At 40.2% G+C, this 24,157-nt stretch overlaps 1 protein-coding gene across 1 annotated transcript in view; it reads right to left on the bottom strand.

The window, feature by feature from the left end:
• usp43a (ubiquitin specific peptidase 43a) overlaps nt 1–24,157 on the bottom strand; it is a 101,042-nt gene that overhangs the window by 44,083 nt on the left and 32,802 nt on the right. The window contains exons 3-4 of the mRNA XM_056371375.1: nt 18,726–18,829; nt 4,035–4,127 (exon numbers count right to left, since the gene is read on the bottom strand). Coding sequence (XP_056227350.1) covers nt 4,035–4,127; nt 18,726–18,829 — 197 coding nt within the window. The remainder of the gene's footprint in view (nt 1–4,034; nt 4,128–18,725; nt 18,830–24,157) is intronic.

Genomic DNA, 24,157 nt, shown 5'->3' with positions numbered 1-24,157 from the left:
GTGTGTGTGTGTGTGTGTGTGTGTGTGTGTGTGTGTGTGTGTGTGTGTATTAGGTAGGGAGGGGTAAAAGGACGGAGAAAGGAAGATAGATTATGTGTTAGAGCAAAGTGCCAAATTGTTTTGCAATTCTGATTTTGAATGTTTACATTACTACAGATTCCAAACACACCCTGGCATACTGAGTTATTAACATATTTGTAACACACACACACACACACACACACACACACACACACACACACACACACACACACACACACACACACACACACACACACACACACACACACACACACACACACACACACACCAGGCATCATGCATAGAGTCTAGAGCAAAAGCAGATTAATGCATTGTGCAGAATAACATCAGGGGCAACAGCATCATGCTGTCAGTTTATTTAAGAGATATATTGAGCTTTGCAGAGTTTTGATGTTTTTCTGCTGCTAAACAACAAAACAAATCATTCAGTGAAATGAGATTTTTAAATGCACTGTTGAGCTGTTTAATATCTAATATGTTTGGGGGAAAAGATTTCCTCTGACAATCCTGTTGTACAAAGTCAAATTTCATGAACATAAACTCTCTGTCTGAATTAATATCTGAAGTGATTTACCAATTTTCAGATGTTGTTGTGTTTCATTTCTCCCTCATGTGTGTGTGTGTGTGTGTGTGTGTGTGTGTGTGTGTGTGTGTGTGTGTGTGTGTGTGTGTGTGTGTGTGTGTGTGGACTCGTGACTAGACATGCCGAGCTAAAACAGAACATTGGTGATGGTCCTGCAGGAAGCTGCTGTGTGCTGAGACCTTTCTGATTTTCAGCAATGTGAACACCTGCTGTAAAGCGATGCAAGAGTGAAAATGAAGGAGAAGTTAGAATGAGAAATGATGGAGGGAGGGAGCCAGAAGATAAAATTAGAAGAGGATGGGATCTGTAACTAAGGATGGAGTTTGATGAGAAGATGAGTAAATAGAAAGGATAAAAGAAAAAAAAAACCCCAAAAAACGGTGGAAGTATGGTGGAAAAGACAAAGTAAGGTCACGCCTTCTCATTTGGGATGAAGATGGTGTAATCGCTGACACTGCCGCTTCCTGTTTCCCATCATGCATTATTCAGGTGAGTAATGTGCGAGCAGTGGGGAGGTTGACAGGGCAGACAGCGGAGGATCTGAGCAGCTGTTTCGTTTACGTTGTTAGATGCTCCGAGATGAGACTTCGAGATGTGAAATGAAACGGTATGAGAGGTGTGGGACGGTGCTCGAAGGGAACAGGAAATAGAGATGTCAGGTTTTTTCCAGCTTCCCAACCCCCTGCCGGTTTAGAGCCTGATCGTCTCTATTAAACTGAAACCTCTTAAACATGACTTGTCAAGAGTGCACAGAATTCTTCAGCTCTAAAACATCAAAAATGGACTTGAAACACCATGTTAGAGGCTAACAACCAAGCAAGTGTTTGCTCATGTTTTAGACCAATTACTGCAAACTGTGTAAACTTCACCTCTCTGCCAGCCATATTCCTGAGAACACTCTCTCTGTTGCCATGTTTTCCATTTGTTCCAGTTCACGCCATGAACGTGAACCAGTCTGCACTAGAGAGAGAATTTTAACTTCCTTGTAGCAGTGAATCCCCTCAGAGTGAACAACAGAGTAGAATTTAAAAATACCTGTTAGCACTGTGTGGTCATCTAAGCTGATCTGAAAGGTCTGCCATTATGGTGTGAGATTTGTAAGAACTTGTTGGTGAACAAAACTGAGATAAACAATGAGCAATAACAATAATCGTTTTTTTTTCTTGCATCAAAAAATGGGTTGCTGTCAGGCCGAAAGACCAGCATTAGACCTTTTAGTGGACACATGTTCTAACCTTCATCACATGACATTCGAATGGAACCCAAATGCAAAACCTTGACAAGAAAACAGATCAGTTTATGCGATTTATAATGTGAAACCACTAAAACAAACAAAATCGACATAATGATCCTTTACCATGGGTTATATGTTTACAGATGGTTTGAGGGAGGTTTAGTGTGTGTTAATATACTGTTAATGCTGCAGTAGTCTGCTGCACGATGCACCTCCTGTGGTCAGCGCATTGATTTGGTTTTGTAGTTCAGTTTCTCCAGTTTATTTTGTATTACAGTTCTTGCCAGTGCTCTATGTGTTTGATGAGTCAAAGTGCATTAGGATCTGCCAAACCAAATGTATAACACTAGCTTAACACTTGCACATGCACAAAGGGTGAAAGAAGGTACAGGCTGCATGCAATCCAATACTTCACAACCTTGGGTAGCTGACAGAGACCTACTGACTTAATTCCTGTTCCTGAATGAGTCACCGACCAGTTAAGTGACACGAATCTTTGCCATTCTTTAGTACCTTTCCAAATATTGCAAATTGTTTTTAGAAACAAAAGCTTTGGTAAGACTGACATGTGCAAGACTGATACTCAGAAACTGCCATCCTCCTTTTCTCTCTCTGCCACATACTGGCATTATCTGCAGCACCCAGGCCTCAATGCCACGCTGCCAGCCAGACCCTGCAGTGTCTCTGGGGGGCCTCAAACTTATCAGGCATTCTGCTGGGATACTGCTGCAGCAGGACAGCGCAATGAGGCCGCTGTGTATATGTGTATGTGTGTGTGTGTGTGTGTGTGTGTGTGTGTCAGGTCAGTGTGGGGCCAGGAGAGAACCTGAATGAATTTCCCTCTATGCTGGGCTCAGGCAACTGCAGGGACAGACCACACACTGTCAGAGAACTCACACCACAAAACCAGAGTTTGTGTTTTAGCACTGTGGAAGCCATGCAGAGAGGATGCAGAGCAGAGGTGTCTGCATGTTTGAAGATAGGAGGATTCATTGAGAACTGAATGTCGGCAAATTGTGAAACTGGAGCTCAACTGATATTTGTTGCTTTTTTCACCCTTTTTAGATGTTTTATGCCACGACCGGACTCATGGGCAGAGAGAGAGAAAGGGACTAAAACAGGGCCAAATCTACAATGTTGTGGTTACCTGGTATGCCTTGGTCACAATGCTCCGGGACAAATTTAAAAAAGGGCCTGCACACAGAGGCCCTTCCAATAAGAATGACAAAGGTGTAATTTGTCCCTCACCCTAACAGGTGAAACAGGGCTAACAGGAGACTTTGTAACTCAAACACAGCCTACACTCACCCACAAGGTCCTCAGAAAAAGTCTTATCAGCCAAAACAATGAAAATCACCTGTGCGGGTGTGAGGGGGTCCCATGGGTGATGTCTACAGCATGCTAGAGCTGCAAAGTCTTCTAGCTGTCATTCTATATGACATTTTCTATCTCTCTGTTTGCATCTCTACTGTCAAAATAAAAAAAAAATAATGAAAAAAAGTCCTCTGTGCATCCCGACTCCATCTCTCTCTCTCTCCGTCTTCATATGTCAAAGTCATACTGTCTCATAGCGGGACCTTGCTGACATGCAGCTTCTGGTACAGTTAAAATGGAGAAAGTGAAACAGAAAGTGTTTGGTCAGGGACTTTTGACGGCCAACATTTATCACTTCGATATGACCATGACCAATAGCTGCTGGAGCGTACATGCACAGTATGTTTGTGCACATGTGTTGCACACACGTGTTTGTGTACACAGTCTTGTTTATCCCATTTCCTTCTGAAATATGTGCTTTTACATTGCATCTGGTATGATCAATGGCTTTTTCTACTTATTCGTTGAGGCTAATCTTTCTGCTACATTGGGTAAACGAGATGATCATATCTATATCACTGAGATCAGATGACAGCCTCATACATCCAGAGTGTCAACTTCCCAGCAGCTAAGAAAAGCTTTTGCTTGGCTAAACATTTTATGCACTGAGGCCTACAGGAGATTTACCCTATAAAACCAGAGTATGTTAGAAACTTTCCAACACATCGACTCAGCAAATATACTCAGACCACAGTGGGACAAAAGTGAAAACATAAAATCATTGCAAAAAAAAATCCATAAAAAAAAAAAGGTTCATCAACAGCAAGTTTAATTTAGCTTTGACTATGTGTTATACATCACCTGGTTTGTCGTAGAGGGATTGGCAGGGAGATGCATAAAAACGGGTCGAAGGTGTTGCTCTGCTTAAGGCAATGAGGGCACGTCAGAGAAGATCTGAAGAGAAACGGAGACAGAGAGCAAATTTTAATCATTCTTGCCAAGTATGACCTCAGCTCACCTTATACTTTGATAAGTCTTGAAAGAAATATTATTGCATATTTTCACTCTCCAGAACAATCCTTTCCCAATTTTTATCCTGCTTCATTCAACTTAGGTTTATTTTCACATCAGCCTGTTGGGCTGACATCCCTCTAATAAATGGCCATTTGAGGAGAAAACTTAATTTTACATGGCATAATACACACTGTTGGACAAATGGATCGAAAGATATTACCACTTCATGCCGATTCCCCACCTGTCCTCTTAAGTATGGAGCAAATATAGTAGAAATGAAGTGTGTTATGTGCTACATGCAGTCAGCACCGTGGTTAAATGCGCATATGCCATGAGGACTGGTGAATACTAAGCACTGAACCCGGTTATCTGGACTCGATCTGCTGTTGAGAAAAGGGCAACAAAGCAACAGAGATGGGATGCTGTTCAGAATTTTTTGGACACAAAACACAGCGTTAGGCAGGTGTGATACTGCAGTAAATGGAAAAAGGCTGCATTCTAAAGAACATACTGAGCTGGAAAGGTGGAAAGGAAGGGGCACTACTGAGAGAGAAGAAAGGAGAGGGGAAGGGTAAAAGATAAAAGGTGCAGAGGATATTTAAAGGCAGAGAGAATGGTAAAGAGGAAGAGTTCAGCTGGGGGGGAAAAAAGGAACAAAGATGACTTGAGACCAAAATGAAGGGCAGCAGATACAGTGGGTGTTGGAAAGGCAGAGGAAACAAAAGTGGAGAGCAAAGAGCCAGAGATGATGAGAAAGACAACAAAGTGCAGAGCTCAGTGGGAGGACAGATTAAAAATGAACAGAAGGTTGGCAGCAGGGAAGTCGAATTGACAAAAGCTAGAGAGCAAGGCGGAGGGAGAATGAGACACGGAGAGGACCTGTCAAGGACTTTGAGCTGACAGGAAAGGAACTGATCAGAGTGGAGGACTGACAGGAGGGCAGATATACTGAGGACTGCATATGGATATGTATGTGTAGGAATGTATGCGTGTGTTTTAAAAAAATGTTTTTTTTTATTAATATTGATGTTATGTTGATGGCATTATTAGCATAGCCATCAATATTAAAGTTACTACGTATTAGTGATCATTGTAATGTCACTATATTATGATCATTGGGGTCCGGGCACAAAAATATTGCAATATTGACCAGTGCTGTTTTTTTTATTTGTTTTTTAGCTGTTTGTTTGTTTTGTTTTTTTTCTTTATTTATATTTTGTTCCCTCATCTATTCCCCTTTACAAACATACAACTCTCTCTACATATACACACACTCAAAATCACTCACACCAGATGGCCTCATGATTTAGAGGAAAACAATGGTTAAAGAATAGTTTGACATTTTGGCAAATATGTTTGAAGAATGCTTGAATATGAAGCTACAGCCAGGAGCTGGTTAGGTTAGCTTAGCTTAGCTGAGCGACCAGAAACAGGGAAACAGGGAGGGTGGCTGTGTCTAAAGGTGACCAAATCTGCCTGCCAGCACCTCTAAAGCTCACCGATGAACATGTTACACCTCATTTGTTTAGTTCATTCAAAACAAAATATAAAAAAGTACATTTTGTACAAACAAACAAGATAAAACAACATTAAATTGTTTGTTTTGGACAGAGTCAGTTTAGCTGTTTGCCCCTGCTTCAAGCCTTAATGATAATCTAAGCTAACTGACTGCTAGCTATGCTATCAGCACAGCCATGGGCTAACAAGTACAGTTTTGTTGCTCTACAACAAACTGAGGTGTTCTACAGGTCTAACCTGTGGTTCATAATGAGTTTACTAACATCTGTGTATCCTGCTCTTGGAGATTTTCAGGAAATCCTCAAAATTGTCTTCACTGTAAATACTACCAGGGATAGTTCAGAGGACTGTGTTATGGAAACAAGCAATGGCCTGACATTAAAATAGTGTAAGGGGGTGGATTAGCAAGTGCAGTCAAATTCTGCTCTGACTACAAATCAGCAGTAAATTGCCATTTAAGCAAGGAAGATTCCACGTGTGAGTAACACCTCTGTTTTTATCTCAACAAACCACAACCAAAATCTTGCCTAAACTGTCATCTAAGTTTTTCATGTGGCAATTAAGTGAAAACACTGACACTTATGGCTGTATTGCCTTCCGTGCACTCCTTTTAAAGCACCATTACATTTTCTATTCAAACCATAAATTTCTTTGAGGCAAATTGAGGTAGCTGTTTGTCTCCATCAGAGGCAAATCTATCATACTTTATAAGTTTAAACAAGCCAAGCATTTTATTTTACTGCATTTTTACCTTTAGTAGTTCATTGTTATATAAAAGTAGTTTCAATTTGTGTGTGGATGTGGCTTATTATTTGTTGAATATGAATTTTTTATGTGCCTTTTGTGTTGCGCTGAAAACTTTAAAGCATTTTCTTGATACGATGTTGGTATTTATTTTTGGTCGTGTTCGTACTTGATTCATGATATGAATTATTGCAATGATGCTACATAATGCTGTCTTCTCGCTGACAGCTTTTAGACTGTGTGTACATGCATATGTGCATGTTGCCAGATGCTTGTTTCATCTCCCTGCGTCTCACTATCGTTTCTGCCAGCCGAGCTGCAACCAAGTTTGTGAAGATACAGACTTGTCAAATGTACAAATGTGCTGGAAATAATACAACAGTTTTCAGACTCCACATTTCCTCGCTGTCAGTGTTCAGCCTGGTGTGCCATGGCAGCCAGTCGCAGGCTCACTAATGATGCCAGTTTGTACTCAGTAAAGCAGACTGACAGGCTGTACTCACACACACACACACACACACACACACACACACACACACACACACACACACACACACACACACACACACACAATGTTGTGCATACCTAAAACTCTGCACTTAACACTGAAATTCACACATGCGTGCAGGAACACCCACACAAATGCACAACATCCCTTAAAAAGCTTGTGGTGAGGCTGACAGTGTTTCCAGTCTGGTGGAGAATATGAGATAAGTATTCCTACCAATGTGTGTGTGTGTGTGTGTGTGTGTGTGTGTGTGTGTGATAGACAGAGGTTGTACTCTATGTACAACGTTGAGCTGTCAAAAGACTATCACTATTTAGTTTATACCAGATACCTGGAGTAACACCAGATACACCCACAAACACACACACCTTCTGCTCGCAGCTAAAAGAAAAATAAATAAACAAACAGCAGCAGCATCTCTAAACATTATGCAGTATCTCATAGTCTGATTAGGCATTTTTCACATAGATTCTGAGAAGCTTTGCTACACAGTACAGGTGAGTGATATAGGTGATGTAGATGATGCAACCTATGCAGCACAAAATAGGAGATTGGTACATGATGTAAAAGTTATGTGATTGATCAAGTAGTTGGAAGCTTTGCTATGAACAGAATTTTGAAGAAAAATGTTCCTCTCACATATTACTCATAAACTGGTATTTGCTCCACTCAAAAGTCTAAATGCTGCAAAGAATTAAATGCATTTCTTTAGTGGATTTTTGTGTTATGTTAAATATGTTCAAACATGAGATTTGATGGGTTATTTTTGCACCAGGTGTATGATTCACAGCCCACATAATTAAAAATAAAGCAGTAAACAGGGATACAATTCTATAATTTACACAAAGGGTTTAAACAAAACCTGAAACAAACACTCAGCAAATGTGACAAAAGATGTAGTTGCACCTTTTTATCCCTTAAAGAAATACAAGGGGCTTACAAAGGTTTAGGAATAGCTGTAATTTAAACTGTTCAATTTTCTTTCTTTTTATTAGAAGTTTTGTTTTTATCAAAAATAATTCTGGGCATAGCTTTGGTCCTGCAGCCACCAAACTTAAATGCTCTCAAGGAAACCTGATTGTTTAGTGAATGCAGTCTTGACCTTATTTAACTTGTAGACAGTATCAGCAGACAGCTCTGAAGATAGTGATGGATGGAGGCCTGGGCTCTCCACCTGATCCCCGGCCTCTAACTAGACAGAGAAATTGAGGTTGAGAATTTCATTCTAATTATTAAGTTTTTATATATATATTTATATAGCTAACTCTTGACAACGGTCATTAATTCCCACAAATCCGTCTCTGAAAAACAAAGGTCAAGAATACAGTGCAGTGACACCTACATCTAGTTTCTCTCGCTGGTGCCAAAAAGCATAACTTCATACAACTCAGAAATCTTCATGATTGTATCAGGACAAAACATGTTTTTCAACAAGGAAAAGCAAAGCTGAAATACAACACACAGCAGATACTGTAGCAGCATCAGATCAGATCATTAACAGCTCTAGTAAGTAAAAAAAACAAACAAACAAACAAAATAAAAAAAACACACATGAATGAATTTTAACTTACTGAATCCCCCTAGGCTCATAGTAAATGATGAATGATCAAGAGTGCAGAATTCATATTTATAGCATCTGGCTAGACTGTAAGTAGTGAAGCATCGCTGCCCATTCATTCATGTCAGCCTCAGGCTCATTCTGCATTGATGTAACAGTGTACATCATAACCACCCATCATGTTTTAGAAGTTCTGATCAATTATCAATACTCTGTATCAGATCTGGTACAGTGATTCTAAAGAAAACAATTTGACTAAGGATGGCATGCACTCCATGGACAAGAATCACTTTTATATTTTTAAAAGGAGAATTCATTTTAATATCATTTCTTACAAATACTAGTGTAGTAGAGTAGAAAAGGCCCGATTGTAACTAATACTATTGGCTCTGTTCCACTTAGGTGAAGTGAGCCTCCCAAGACAGGGGCCCTGGGTTACTGGCACACCCAGTTGGAAGGCAGCCCTTATTGTTATTAGTTACACCAGTGTTTGTAGGTCACCAATGTCAGTAGTAGCAAAAGAAGGAAATTAAGAGTCTGCAGCAGCTCTAACAGTTAATATCAAGGCAAGCATCTGAATAGATTGTGGTTGCTTACGAGACTGAATGGATGCATTGATGATCCTCTCTCAGGACATCATCGACCCCAGCAAAGTTAAGAGGTGCACTATGTGTCATAGATCTCCATAGGTCAGTGCTCCTCCTGAGACTGACAGAGAGAGAGAGCCAAGAGAGTTAATTTTTCTACTGGCTGCCTGTCAGTCAGTCAGTCAGTCAGTCAGTCAGTCAGTCAGTCAGTCAGTCATGTGTCACTGGCTGTGGATTTGGAGGCACTCATCTCTCTCTATCAGAAAGTACGAGTAGAGACCTCCTGTCAGGGGAAATTAACTCAACTACGGGAGCTGTTGTGACACACACACACACACACACACACACACACACACACACACACACACACACACACACACACACACACACACACACACACACACACACACACACACACACACACACACACACACCACACACACACACACACACACACACACACACACACACACACACACACACACACACAGTATCCACCGTCCTAGTTTGGAGACAGCATTGCATATTCTCAGTGTCACCTTCACACATGCAAGTTTCCTCCAGGTTCAAACTAACTGACCACATAACTGAGTGATAAATGGGTTCACGTCAAACTTGTTTAATAAGGAGCAGACGACGCTTGTGCTTGGGCACACACAGCTGCACAGTGGTGAGAAAAGAAGAATGGATTGGCATTGTTTTGGTTTCAATCACGTTTTTCAGAACACACCGTAAAAACAAAATTACAACTAACGAACAGACAGAGCAGTGTTTCTGTAGCAGGATTGAAACATGTTAACTGACTGCTCTCTCTCTCTCACTCTCACTCTCCCTCTCTCATCTCTCACAGTTTCACTCTCATAGACAGTTGCTCTCGCTTAATTGCTTCATCATTTCTTTGGTGTGCAATGGTGGGAGAGACGTTCACATGATTACATCAACTGACTGCATCAAGTTTTGAGGAAGGAAAAGCAGTTTTAAAAACAGCAATAAACACTAATGGACCAAATCATTACTATGATTACACATACTGTACTGTATGTATAGTAAGGGATGTCTCAATCCAGTCCACAGGGTTAGGACTGGGACTGCTGAAGGCTTTTAGAATTAATCAGTATTGGCAGCCTATTGCTAGATCAATTACCAGACAACTGTTTTAATGATACCCCAGTGTGCTCAGTTAAATGTTGAGATGTTGAGAGCTGCAGAGCCTCCAAAATAAATATAGAGCAACCCATCGTTTCCGTCATTGATGAGGTCGCCATGTGGCACTGAGCACCGTGAGGAAGGTCACTATGGGTAAAGTAAAAGAAATGAGGTCAGTTGAGTCTACTTCAGCAAAGTTTTGCAGGTGTATCATGCTTTTAAGTGCATAATACCACAGTGTTTATGTTATTTTCCACTGTGAGTAGCTTCCTCATTTCCACCGTGTGCTGTATTATCGAGAAAAAAAACAAGCAAAAACATTCTCATCAACACAACACTGAACCTGGGCCGTTATAGTATGCTGCTGTACAGACTAACATTTCTAGCCAGTGTCGATTTTGTTATTTTTGAAGCTACAGCATAGTGAATACGGAATAAAAAAAGTCTAAAGTGTGCAACTGGGACACAGTTCATGTATGTGGAGTGTGACACCATGTCAGGTTAACTTTTTTTCTTCTTCTTTTTTTTACTCTTCAAACTGGAAATGTTTTCAGTCACAAGCTTCCCTAACCTTTCCAGAAGACACTGCTATGAATGAGTAATAGCTTTCTAGTTCCTGTGCATTTTTCTGACACCCCACCTTCTCTCTCTCCCTCTCTCCCTCTCTTTCACACACACACGCACAGGATTTCTGATGCTCAGGGTGAGGCTGGAGGACAAAGTGCATTTACGTGAGCTGGAACTTGCCTTGCAGACATGCGACTCCTCTATGCTCTAGCCTCACACACACACACACACACACACACACACACACACACACACACACACACACACACACACACACACACACACACACACACACACACACAAACCTTAGGTGTCACAGGTGGTATTCTGGTGGGTCAGTGGAAAAATACCAGTGTGTTTTTAATGAGCTGAGAATCAAGAGGCCTGAACTCCAGCACATACTGTACAGTTTGGGTCCTACACACGAAAAGTTTAAGAATATAAACTCTTGTACAAGGACAAGAAGAGTAGAGCACGGAGAGTGAGGAGATGTGCAGCAGCTCTGAAGGGCTAATATGGCTCATACATTTTTACAATGATAGCATTTTCTCCATCTCTATAGGCAATGGAAACAGGAGGAGAGCAAACAAACTGCGAGTCAGCACATGTACACCCACTTTATGTACACTGCACACATGCAGTGAACACAATACCCAACTGCTTCCAGTTAAAAAAAAAAAAAATCAAACTCTGACAAACTCCTTTTCCTCGTCTCATCTCTGTCAAACCAGTTCCTGAAAGACAAAACTATTTTAAACCAGACTGCATGACTGTATGATCCATGATATCATATGACTGCAATATAATACCAACACATCATTTTCTACATTAAATCAGAATAGCACTATAGAGACTCATCCTGACTGTTGTCATCAGATTGAAAACAGGCTAGCCCTGGATTAGGGGCCGCAGTTAATCAAAATTAAAAAAAAACAAACAAACATTACATACATGTGAGGTGTGGAAGCTGCATAAGCAGAGGATACAGGGCAACAAATCCAAATGTGTGAGACAGATTAATGCAGTAATAACTACAATATATTAAAAATATGAATAAAAAAATGTTGTTTCCCCAACAGTTCTGAGAGAAAATCAGTTTAAATACAGTTAATCTGACAATTATTTTCACTATTAATAAATAAAACGTAAGAAAATTGTTACAAATGGCCATCACAGTCTCCTTGAGTGCAAGGTGAATTCTTGCTAACCAACTGTCCAAAACCTAAAAAATTATTATTTTTACTATAATGTAAGACAAAGAAAACGCCGCATTTGAGAAGCTTGGACCATCAATTTCTTTTATTGTTATCCTTTACTCTTCTCATTACCTCGGATCGTATCACAAATCCGACTTGTACTTGGGGCTTGTTTGAGCATCTGAATCAAATTTAATTGCAATGGTGCGTGGTGCATTTTAAATCATGCCTCCAAGAGGTCAATGCGAGTACATTCCAACCTGGGTGCGTCCTTTGGGAACAGTGAAACCCCCTGGAGACCATCACTGAAGATAAGAGAAAGTTTTCAAAGAATCTGGTATAAAAACGTCTCATGCTGGACAGATATCAGTTTTCTTTGTTGTATAAGTCGCTCTATAAAAGGTTTTTAGCTTTGCTTTGTGAAATATTAATTGTTTACAGCTCTCCGCTCACTTTTCAGGGGCTAAGAAAAAGTATTTATTCGCTTGCATGTAATTTTCAGTTTCCTTTATGTTTAATATTTCTGTAAATCTAAAAATCAACTGGAGTTTCTAGTTTTACAAGAACAAACCGTAAAGCATCTTTTCACATTGAATCTGCATCTAAAATAAATACCACTGTGATAGGAAAAAAGTAACCATCCATAACTATCTTGTTTGTGGAGATGGAGATAGACGCTGGGGCTTTTGGCACGTCTCCCATGCCATTAAAAATAGATGCCACAAACTGAGAGTGACAGACGGGGGAGGGAGTGAGGCTTTGACAAAGACTTATTTAAACGCCGCGGCACAACGGAGTGACTCGAGCACCGGCTCCCACATCGGCAGCCCAAACCACAACACAGCCCTAGCTCTAATCGCAAACATTTATTCAGATCAGACGACTCCACCGAATGCCTCTGTGGAGCATCTCTGTGAGATATAAAAAGAATCAGGAAGGAAGAAGAGGAACGAGACCAACCAAGTGATGAGAGAGAAGGGAATTAAATACACAGGTTTATATTGCATAAACCTGGTTATTAAACATTTAAACACATTGGATCTTTTAGTATTATTAAATAAAGCTCATTGTTACTCGTTTCATTTATGTTTGACTGACGGATATGCACCACATTAAGTTTATTAGTTTGTTCATGTTAAAACTGCGTATTCCAAGTGGATAGAAATCTTATATGCTACAAAAATACATGACTCTTGAACATTATGCAAAATGTTTTTTTTTTTTTTGAGTGCAGACTGAATTCAGCTCAGACTGAATCAGACTAATGAGATGAGAATACAAATGGATATAATGCATATTTATAGTGAAGAAACCCAGGATAGAAAACAAACCGCCGACCATCCGAGTATCTTTGTCTATTATTTATTAAATGAGAGTCACCGGGGGGAATATTGCCTCAGAATTCAGAAACAAATCAACACTCAATCGTTTCAATTAGAGCATAACTTGTATATGTGATGTGCTGTGCAGTAGAGGGGCCGATGCCTGAGTTAGGTCTTGGAGAGAGAAACTGGTAGTATTAATGTAAGTATTGATTTCCCCTCTGAAATAGTTCGGTGCTATAGTGAGAAAAAATGAAGGCAGTGCATCAAGGCTGTAAGAAACTGAACACCAAATGTGAGGAAAAGTGAGGAAATGAAGACCGTGTGAGTTTGTTGAGAGCTTCATTTATTCATGAAGTTAGTAAGTGAGAGGGAATGTGCACATTAATGGGTATCAGTATACGCTGGCGTATCTGTGCCAGACAAATGTTATATTTGTTACATAATGAGACAACCCCAACTTGAATCATGTACTGTCTGACTACTGACCAAGCTTTAATGTTGCTCCACAGTTCTCTTAAGACTCACCAGACAAACCAATAGAGTGATTCATACTGACGAATTGTTATATAGTACAAAACTAAAAATAAAGCTAATCATTTGTAAGGATTGTATAGAAATTATACCTTCTGTATCTTAGAGACCGTATATATTATGTAATTATGTAATGAAATAAGATTACATTTTAAGGATCTTAGAAGTGAAATTTTCCATTTGCTGTAGCAAGAAAAATCACAGTATTTAGAAGATGTGCAAAACAGCAACAGTAGAGAGTTGGGAAATTGGATGAATTGATCTGCGTTTGGCTGAGTCTATTGCTGGTAGTTTTTTCTTTGGGTTGAGTTTGGGCTGGTGAAGCACGGCTTGTCCAGGGGTAGTGTAGGATGGTGCATTTGCAAATGCTCGTGCAAATTGGTAGTAGCAGAATGTTCTGTCTGGCACTATATGTGTGTAAACATTCGTTTATGTCCTTCAGCCCACAGGTTGCATCCGATTAAAAACCGAAATAATCCCAAATAGGTGATTTTGTGTTCCGTTTCACAATGAGCTTTTCCATGATTGCATTTGCTGAAAATGTTACATTTTACATTTACTAATTTGGCATTTATCCAAAGCAACTTACAGCATGAAAATTTTAACATATCGCCCAACCTTACAACAGCACAGATAATCAATCATTAATCGTATTAAATGAGATGCAAATCAAGCGATTTAGAGGTATAATATGTAACTTTTCCACGTCACAATGTCTCAAAATGACTAGACCTATGTAACGGCCTATTTCATTTGGTTGCCTGCCACTTGCATCATATCCCCTATGTCGGCATTGTGGTTGCCTGTCAGAAGCAGTCAAAATTGACTTTTCATCCAGTTTTAAGCCACATTTTTAAGATACGCTTTTTACGCCTTGCTAGTTTTCAAATATGTATTTTAACCGGATGAAGGATTTTTGTCGTCAGACGTTTGGATCTGAAGTTATTAGAGAAAAAAACCAAGCAAACAGCTCAGCTCACAGCCCCTCCGAGACATCCTGCGTCTGCTGAACAGTGTTGGCAAATCACAAAATTTTGATGTGAAACTACTTTATTCAGTGTTTTTACCAGTTATAATCATCTGCTCTATTTGATTTGGAGAGGAGGAAACCTCTTGAAAGACTTTTAAACACTATATGATAGATTCATTGAAAAAGTATCATATACATAAAGCAACAATGACAGTAAAAACTGACACAGGACTGTGACTGGCATTAGCAATGTGAAAACAGAAATAAAAACTGCCGTGTACTGTTTGTTACGTCTGTTCTTCAAACCATCTCATCCAGATTTTAACGGTGACACACACCCACGCTCTTCATCTCTCTATATTTATACACATCTTACTCAAACCCCCTCAGGTGAATGCCACAGTCCCGTATTCTGAGATTTGTAGTTACATGAGAAGCTTGTAACAAACCGGTAATGACTCATGGCAACAGCAGGCGAAAACAGCTGGAGTCATAAGTTATTAGTGCAGAGTAGAACAATTCACTGCACTCAAGACATAAGACTTTAGGGTGAGATGTGACACCGAAGAGTAATTACAGTGTGTGTTAAGAGTTATTGTCAGTGCTTTTGCATAGTGATTCTGACTTGAATGTATATCATCTGCCTCAACTAATGATCAAAAACATTAATTTATAAGTCATCAGAAGTTATGGAATAAAACAAAGACAATACCTCTGGTTCTGCTTCATTGATTTCATTACTTAAAAAAAAAAAAAAAAAAACTATCCATTTTGAGTACAGCAATAATACAGAAGAGCAACATAACATCAATGGAGTACTCTGTGAACTGAACATATGTGCATGTTTGTTGCCAAAACCCTCTGCAATACATCAGCACCATGAGTCCGGTGCCTTTCTTGCAGATACCCTTCTGTTAAACTCTGTGTAAAAGCATAATTGTGATAGGGAAACGTCTTACAGGTGACCTGTGGTCCACCACTAGTCCATTATGAAGCTTCTCCAGTGTCCCCACCAGACTCAGAAGTGATCACGCCTCAGCGCTTAGCCTCTTTAGCAGAGACAAAGCAGTGCCACGATGCACTGGCACTTTAGCTAATTACATCAATTCAGTAATGATCACGTGTCATCATGTGTACAAATATAACATTAATGTCTCTCTGTTTGTGCACATGCTGGATAATTCTGCATGTGTGTAGCACATATATCTAATTTCCCCCCTCCCCACTGCCTCCCACTCAGCAGTGCTTGGAGGTGTGTGTGTGGGTCTGTGAGTGTGTATGTGTGGCATCTAGAGCTAATTACAGAAGCTCTTATGCAAGGAGAAAGTATTACCCCGCCTGCACTCAGCCAAATAATAGAAGCACAAAGAAATGCCCCTCTAAATATAGCCTGAATTGTTCAAGAAAAGAAAAGGAAAAAAGGAGGAGAGGGGACATTTATGTCATGTGGGAAATGAGGTGTATGTGCGTCTGAGCCGGGAAAAAGAACAAGGCAAGTACAGGATGTTTTGTGTGTGATGGTGTGTGTGTGTGTGTGTGTGTGTGGGGGGGTGTGTGTGTGTGTGTGTGTGTGTGTGTGTGTGTGTGTAGGGGGTGTACTGGATCAACAGAGACCCACACAGCTGTTTGAAGATGCAGTAGGTGCTTCCAGGGAATTGTGTTGTGAAAACTTCCCAGAGCGTTGCTGCTCTAATCAGCTAATGAACTGGCAGCTAATCTGATAATGTCACATAAACATTCAGGTGTTTGTGTGTCTGCTTGTGTGTCTGCTTGTGTGTGTGTGTGTGTGTGTGTGTGTGTGTGTGTGTGTGTGTGTGTGTGTGTGTGTGTGTTAATAGTAAGAGAGAATGGGGAAGAGAGAGACAAAAAAGAGACTATTACTGCAGGGATACAGTCCGACTCGATGCGTTCAATCCATCATCCTTCACTGAGGAAATGGGATAATCCCACGAATGAATAGCTGGTTAACCTCGCAGTGTGTAGTGGTCACTACTGTACAAGCGTCACAGGTTGACCTTGAATTTCTCCCCTCAACTCACACACAAATAAGCCTTTGCCCATTTGCCGCCTGGCTGAAATGAGGGATGGGAATTTAATTCAAAACAAGCGAGAGAAGAGAGTGAAATCTATCTGAAACTTCATTTGGTCCTAATTCCAGACGCAGCAGAGTGGTGATGAGGGCAAATGTGTACTCTGACAAACCGACTTGAGCCGGTCTCGAACTTCAGTGCTGACAGTAAATACAGTTAAGATACTGTTAAAATAAACGGTTTGTCATTCTTGACAATTTGTCATAAGCAGCAACTGATCAATTCATCCACCTCCCTTCATTCCCCACTGATGGGATTACATTTCACCAACAACAGTTCCACCTTAAAGATTGCAAAAAAAGATGAAACACTAGTCATAGAAAATGTTGGGTTAAATGATGTTTACAACATCCCAGTTAAAGTTTTACAGACAACACAGCACAAATTAATTAAACCCAGAGTTTCTTATTTATTTGATTGTTTTCTATTTATCTGCATTTAAAGCTACCTAATTAGTGCTTGACATTTAGCAAAGTTTATATAAATGTGATGCTATAACAAGAAAAAAATAGGGCTACAACTAATGCATTTTTTTCATTTACTGATTATTTTGTCGATGAATCTATTTTGCCTATACAATATGAGAAAAATGTGAAAATTTTTCATTATAAAAAGGCCTAGGATATATTCTACAGTTTATTGTCATATATGACATAGAAAAGCATTACATTTTCACATTTAAGAAGCTGGAAACAACAAATGTTTGTGAGCAGAAATGACAAATGATGAATCAGTTATTATAAAGTTGCCTATTACTTTTCTTTGGGTGAAGTTCTGAAGCAAACACATGAGTTTGGAGGTGTACAACACTAACAAGACCCCCCCCCCCCCCCCCCCGCAATCCACCAGAATAAATAAAACCACATCTTAGTCTCATATAGTATGGATTGACCTCCCACAGAGAGCCTTTCCATACAGATCCAGCATTAGTGGCTTTTATCGCCATACTGGACCCATTTGCAAGTGGGAAAGTCCGTGTGAGTTCATTACATTGTGAAGTTTGCATGGACAGAATCGTATATTCTATTTGTTTATTTTCCTTCTGCAGTAGAAAAATCTGAAAAAAAAAAAAAAGAAAATGAGAACTTTGCTGTATTTGGCTTTGGTGACAGTTTGTTTTTGTACAAGAGAGACTGTTTCCAAGTTAGTCATTTCAAATCATCTGATTGTCCAATAGCCTAACGTTTTCTTCAAGCTATATCTCCTGGATTTACCATCTTTTATTTTGTTTACATCGTCCAGGAATCCAATGGGAGGCAAAAGCGAGAGGTTAAGTGAACGTACACAACCAAGTGTGGAGACAAGGTTACAGAAAGGTCTAGAGTCAATTTCATTAGAAGGTCTATTAAACCCGAGATCCACAGTCTCCGACTTTCCACTGTGAATGAAGCAAAAAGAGCCAGAAGCCAGTACTAAAGATAAATCCCCTGAATCCTTCGCAGGCCTGTCTGACCTACTTTCTCAAGCTACTGATTCTTATCCACAGGAGAGAAAATACATTCTCACCTGTGCTGAAAACATATTCTCTTTTATGGTATGTATTGCACTCTGTTTATTCAAACACAACCTCAGGACATTAGATATAGTGCCCTGTAGAATCCAGCCTCCATTCTGCATAATTGATAAGGATCGTTACCAAAATATGTTCTCGTCCTACTTCTTACTTGGAGCTTTTAGTTACATGCTTTTGACAGAAATTCCTAAAAGTTACAAAGACAAAAAAAACAAAAAAAACACCAATATCTTGAATAAACGAGGAACAATATCTGAGCGCGCTGTTTATGTTTGTCCTTCTCACCTGTACTGAGCCTGGAAGTGTTCCTGGACAAAACTGTGTCGACCTCGAGGCTGCTGTGCGCTGGCTGAACTGGGACTGGAGGGATCCTCCGATGGACTGGGTCCCTGCAGACAAAGAGACACACAGGTGAAAATATAGTTACATTCTGGACACGACGACGATATTAAAAAAGACACTAGTATCCTAAATGTTGTAAGGTAAATAAATTGAAGCTGCCGTTGGAAAGATATTCTTTAAGAAATGAGGCGAGCTGCATGCAAGACGTGCATCCCATCTGTTCTTACTCACTCTGCTCAAATTAATTTCAGGCAACAGAGTTGCAGCTGGCAAAGGATTGAAATTGCTTTGTTGCACAGGAAGACATAAATCAGAACCTCAGAGCAAGAGGGCAAAACTCTGTGAAAGGTAGCGCTAACCAAAGGTGATGGCAGAGAAGAAAAAAAAAGAAGAAATTTTACACTTATTTGCCATTTCTGTGACATGAATCACCATTTTTTTTCCCCCCAAATTTATTTTGTTCCCACATTGCATTCTGTTTGATTCACTTTCACATAAAATGTTAGAGCAAGGAGGGATTGCATCCGTCTGTGAAAGTAGTAAAGTTTAAACTGTAAACAGTGGAAGAGTCAGCACAAATTGGAGTCACAGAAATATTTGAGATGTCAACCGTCTTCAGCGTCACGCTGATGTTTGCTGAATAAATTAAATGGCTGCGATGCCCTGTGTGCTCTGTCGGACTCAGCAGGAGGACAGAAAGACTTCAAAGTTAAATTTAAGAGTGAAAGAACGACTGCAATGAATAAAAAATGGACAAGTATTACTCGGGGAAACAGAGCAACAGATTGCTGAAGCTTTATCTTATATAGTAAATATGAAAGCTGTCTAACACCAGGTGGTAAAGACTGATTAAACACACACACACACACAAGCAGTGAGTTAAGTCTAAGTGCTGTGGAGTCACCACACTAACCCTGCGTATACTTCTCCCATTTTCTTACAGGACTGCTCAAGCTTTTCTTTTTGAACCGGAGCAACGGAGGAGCAAGACCACACCGGAGGGCTGTAAACATTTGCACAGCAAGAATGGTTATGTTTGTATGCTGAGTAACGGGCATAGCGATAGTTATATATAGCTATAGCTCTCTCTCTCCAACTTTTTCTGCTTACTTTTACTGAACGTCAGCATTGGCCATAAATCGTGCGCTGCAGAGTCACCATTTTTCATAGCAGAAATTTGGGATTGTCATAGCAGCACAAGCACAGTGTAATTAATAACATTAAAAAACGACAGAATTCCATTTAGGTGAGCTGTTTTTCCAGGGTCCTGGTACCGTACATGCTGGCTAACAACATGGCTCTTTATGGAACTGAGCCATTGTTATCTGAATTTGCTTTGTCCGTGGTTTTCCTGCTATGACAATTCAAATAGTCTGCTGTGAGAAAAGTCTTCTGTCGGGTCTTTATAACACCTGAAACACACCGCTCTTCTTCAGGAGCAAAGATTGGCCTTTTGCTTCTGTATACTGACTCTTTGTGATATGAGTGATGAACACTTTCTAACTTGGTTTATTCAGGATGGGCTTTCAAACGTTTCACCTCTGAGAGATTGTTAAGTATTTGACATACTGACTACAAAACGTAATACTCAGTTTGGAACATTTGTGTGGGACTTTTAGCAAACAAAGTCGCAGTCCATCGAGATACCAGGGTCTGATCTCTCCACCTTCTCTGGGGAAATGAGACTTTCTGCGCTGGTCTCGCACTGTGTCTTTCAGAAATAATGGCAATCCAACTTTGCTGAAGCTTTTCTTTTGTTCAAATGAAATCCAATCACTGCTGCATTCACTTGGAACAATTAGCTGCTTTTTGGCATCTTTGAACACCTCTCCAAGGATGTCTCTTTCCAGAATATGTCATGAAACGAAAGCACTAAGCCCAAAAAGCATGTGTGACGGTTTGTTTTCAAACTCCACCTCAGCCCATCTCCAGACTTTTCTTTACTTGAATGCATGCCTCCCCTAAGTGGATAAAAACACAATATAAAAGCTCATTATCCTTTAAAATCGCTACAAAAATGCAACAGTGATGAATACAGTGCTACAAGGAGAAAACACAAGACAAGACTTACAATTAGCGCTGCTGGTTCTTGCGAGGACAGCAAGAGTCAACGCAACGGAGAGTAGAACTGGCAGCTACAACTGCTGTATGCTTGGGATCAGTATTTCCACATGCTCACACCTCAGCCATCTGCGCAAGCAATGAGTGCGGAAAATATTGCATATCTGTCTTGACATGGCCTTATGTTATATGTGCAGTAAAATAAAACAGCATTCAGTGGAAACAGCATGATTAAGGTAAGAAATAAAAAGAGGCTAATGTGTAAACAAAATGGAAGGAGGTGCCTCTGCCTGAGAGCGAACCTTTAGCAGCACATCACTCTTAATGGACAGTTTAGAAGGACTGTGTGGGCTGTGGAGATTGGAAAAGGGATTCATCAGCACCTGGGGACCAAGCGATGCAGCAGGGGCTATTTCAAGTTGACTTCAATTTCCATTTTGTGCTGCTGAGTTTCGCTCATGGTGAGGAGGAGTTGGGTGCAAGAATGAAAAAACGAGAATTACCCAAAAGCTATTTTGAATGCTTGAGATGCAGAGCTTCTCAATCTTGGATGGACTGGATGAGTTTGTGTTGGATGTCTGACAGTCATATGTGATTTTAAAGCTCAAACAAAGCCTTATTTTTCCATAATATGGAAACAAATAATTACTCTCATTTTTCTCTGTATGGATCTGTGAACATATCCGGGAAAGAAACAATAAAAATGTTTTTTTTTTTCCCCCTATAACAATGGTCTGTATTTCACATCTGTTTTGCATATCCCAAGCTGAGCTGTGACCGACTCTCTTTCTCTCAATTTCGCCCTCTTTTCTCCATCTCTTCTCTGGAGGACAATGGAGAACAATCCTCAGACCCTCAGAGACAGACTAGGTTACGAGCATCACCATGGAAACCCTGGCCTCATTCCCCCTAAATCAACATGTGGGAACTTTTTTTTTTTTTTGCATCTGTCACAGCGTGGCCTAAAAATAAAGGAAAAGGCTAATCACCAGGGCCATTCATTCATTTCTGTTTGAAGCATCTTGTTTGAAGCATCTTGCTCACACATGTGTACATTTCAGTACATTTCTAAATAAATACCTCAACCCAAGGATCATTCTAGCATTTCTTTTTAATTAATGTGACAACTCTTCTTATAAAAGCACAAGAACGAGGGCATGACAAGATGGTGTTTACATTAATACACTGAATGTGTTTTAGACATAAAACGGAGAGTATATGGTTCCCAAAGCAATGAAATACATAATGTGCAATGAGCACCACTGTAACATTTGATATGCCCAATATAAAATGTAAATAATGTTTAATGGAACTTATTGTGCCGTAATTCATATTAATGCATAGCTTTTAGTTCACCAATACAAGTAAAATTACGCATGATTTATTCTGATCACTTGAGTAAAGGTGAATTCCGATCTTTTATTCACCGTTTCCTCATGAAGCTGATGAAAAACATAGCAGCAAGAATGAAGGGAAGTTATTTACGATGACCATTTACGTGGTGTAGGTACTAACGGTAACCTAACAATGGGAAGTACGGTATTGTAAAGAGAGTAATGCGAGTAGGAGAAGAAGGCCGGCTTTGATACTTGCAGTCTCTGTGCATAATAAATCAAAAGCAGAGCTTTTCAGCGCGCGCTTGAAAAGGCGTCTTCCACCATAAGCAGGTCAACAACCAGACCTGAGAACAGAGAACTGATGACTGCACTGAGAGAGAAAGAAGGGCATATCCAACACGTATAAGACACATACAGTATAGCGTACGGTAAGGTGGCATACAGTATACTGCAGACACACACACTGGGAGAGACGGAGAGAAAGAGCACTGAGTGTACTGTGTCTCTCTTTATTTAGCACCAAGGGAATAATGAATACCACCACAACACTGCTCCAGCTTTGCTATCATCTGCCAAAAATAGATGCGGGGGCCGGCCGCAGTAATAACAAGTGAATACTAATATTCAGAAGCACTAAGCTGTTCAATTGTCACACTGGGTGTAATCCAAAAGAAAAAACTCTGAATGCTAACGGATCTAGGCCATATTAAACTGTCTCCTGTTGCTTGGGGACAAAATTACCGGCAGCAGCTACATGCCCCCTGGCAGTGTAATTGATTTCTAAGATTGACATATCGGCCCTGCTTTCAGAGCTCAGCGTGTTCGAGCTTAAGTAGCTGATTTGCCTTGTTCTCTAAATGACTGTAGTGTCAAATTGGAGAGGAGCTGCTTTCAGAAAAAGCAGAGAGGTTATGAGAAGTGACAACTACAGCAAGTAACCAGGGAAAAGACCAGAGGAAATATTCTTCTTCTGTCTTTTCTTTTTCTTTTTTTTTTTTTTTGCCCAAACAGCCAGGTGTTTGTCGATTACAGCACAAAGAACCGATCTAATTTAGTGTACTCGCCAAAAAGCCTGGAGGACTTTTAGCAATGGATTCTGGGATTTGGACATGCAAACCTTTGAGAAAAAGAAGCAAATTATTTGTGATGAGCGTTTATAGTAACGTTGCTATGCTGAGCCTGTTTCTATTATTGCAGTGGTGCTCTTAAATGAACTACTTTTCAGTTTTGGCAGCGAAGCCATTCCCAGTATATTGAGCAAGTTTTTCTGGGGTTTAAAAAGAACTAAGGTCACTTTGAAAAGAACGTTGTGTCCTCCGACTCTTTTGTTCTCCCTTTCTGTTTACTCCTGCTCTGAGCAATGAGAGGTCAAACGGGTACATATCACCACCATCAGCAGAGCTCGGCATCATCGCATCACAGGAGCGGCAAACCCACAAGGACTTCATGGGGTGTTGTGTATCAGTGAGAACACTGCACTTTCTGCACACACTCACAAGAAGCAGGGCCTGTGTGCACGCACACACGCACACACACACACACACACGCGCACAGAGGCATAAAAACACAAGCAGAAGTGCACACACATATGAACTTCAAGGAAGCACAGCCCCAACCACTGCATTGTCAAAGTAGAGACGTGATGCTGGCACTTCAGTCAGCCTCAGTCAGATCTTCAGTTCACTGACTGTCACAAGAAACATCAAGACCGCTTGATAGTTTCTCACAGACTTTATAATAATGTATGATAACAGTGAAATATATAGAGCATTTCTCTTGTACACTGAACAAATACGTGCTCAAACGACCGGGCACAAAGGTGTTAATGTGTTGCTGGCAATCAGTCAACTCCATTCACCAGGGAACTTACCTGTGTGTGTGTGTGTGTGCACTCTATGCTCACAGCTAAGCTAAAAACAAGAGCAGATTGCTACTTTGATTGTCTTGGGATCCTGCGTAGCGGTCTCATACTCATTT

This window comes from Seriola aureovittata, chromosome 3 (assembly GCF_021018895.1).
Source record: "Seriola aureovittata isolate HTS-2021-v1 ecotype China chromosome 3, ASM2101889v1, whole genome shotgun sequence".
NCBI classification, from domain to species: domain Eukaryota; kingdom Metazoa; phylum Chordata; class Actinopteri; order Carangiformes; family Carangidae; genus Seriola; species Seriola aureovittata.
This window is presented reverse-complemented; position numbering and strand designations above follow the sequence as displayed.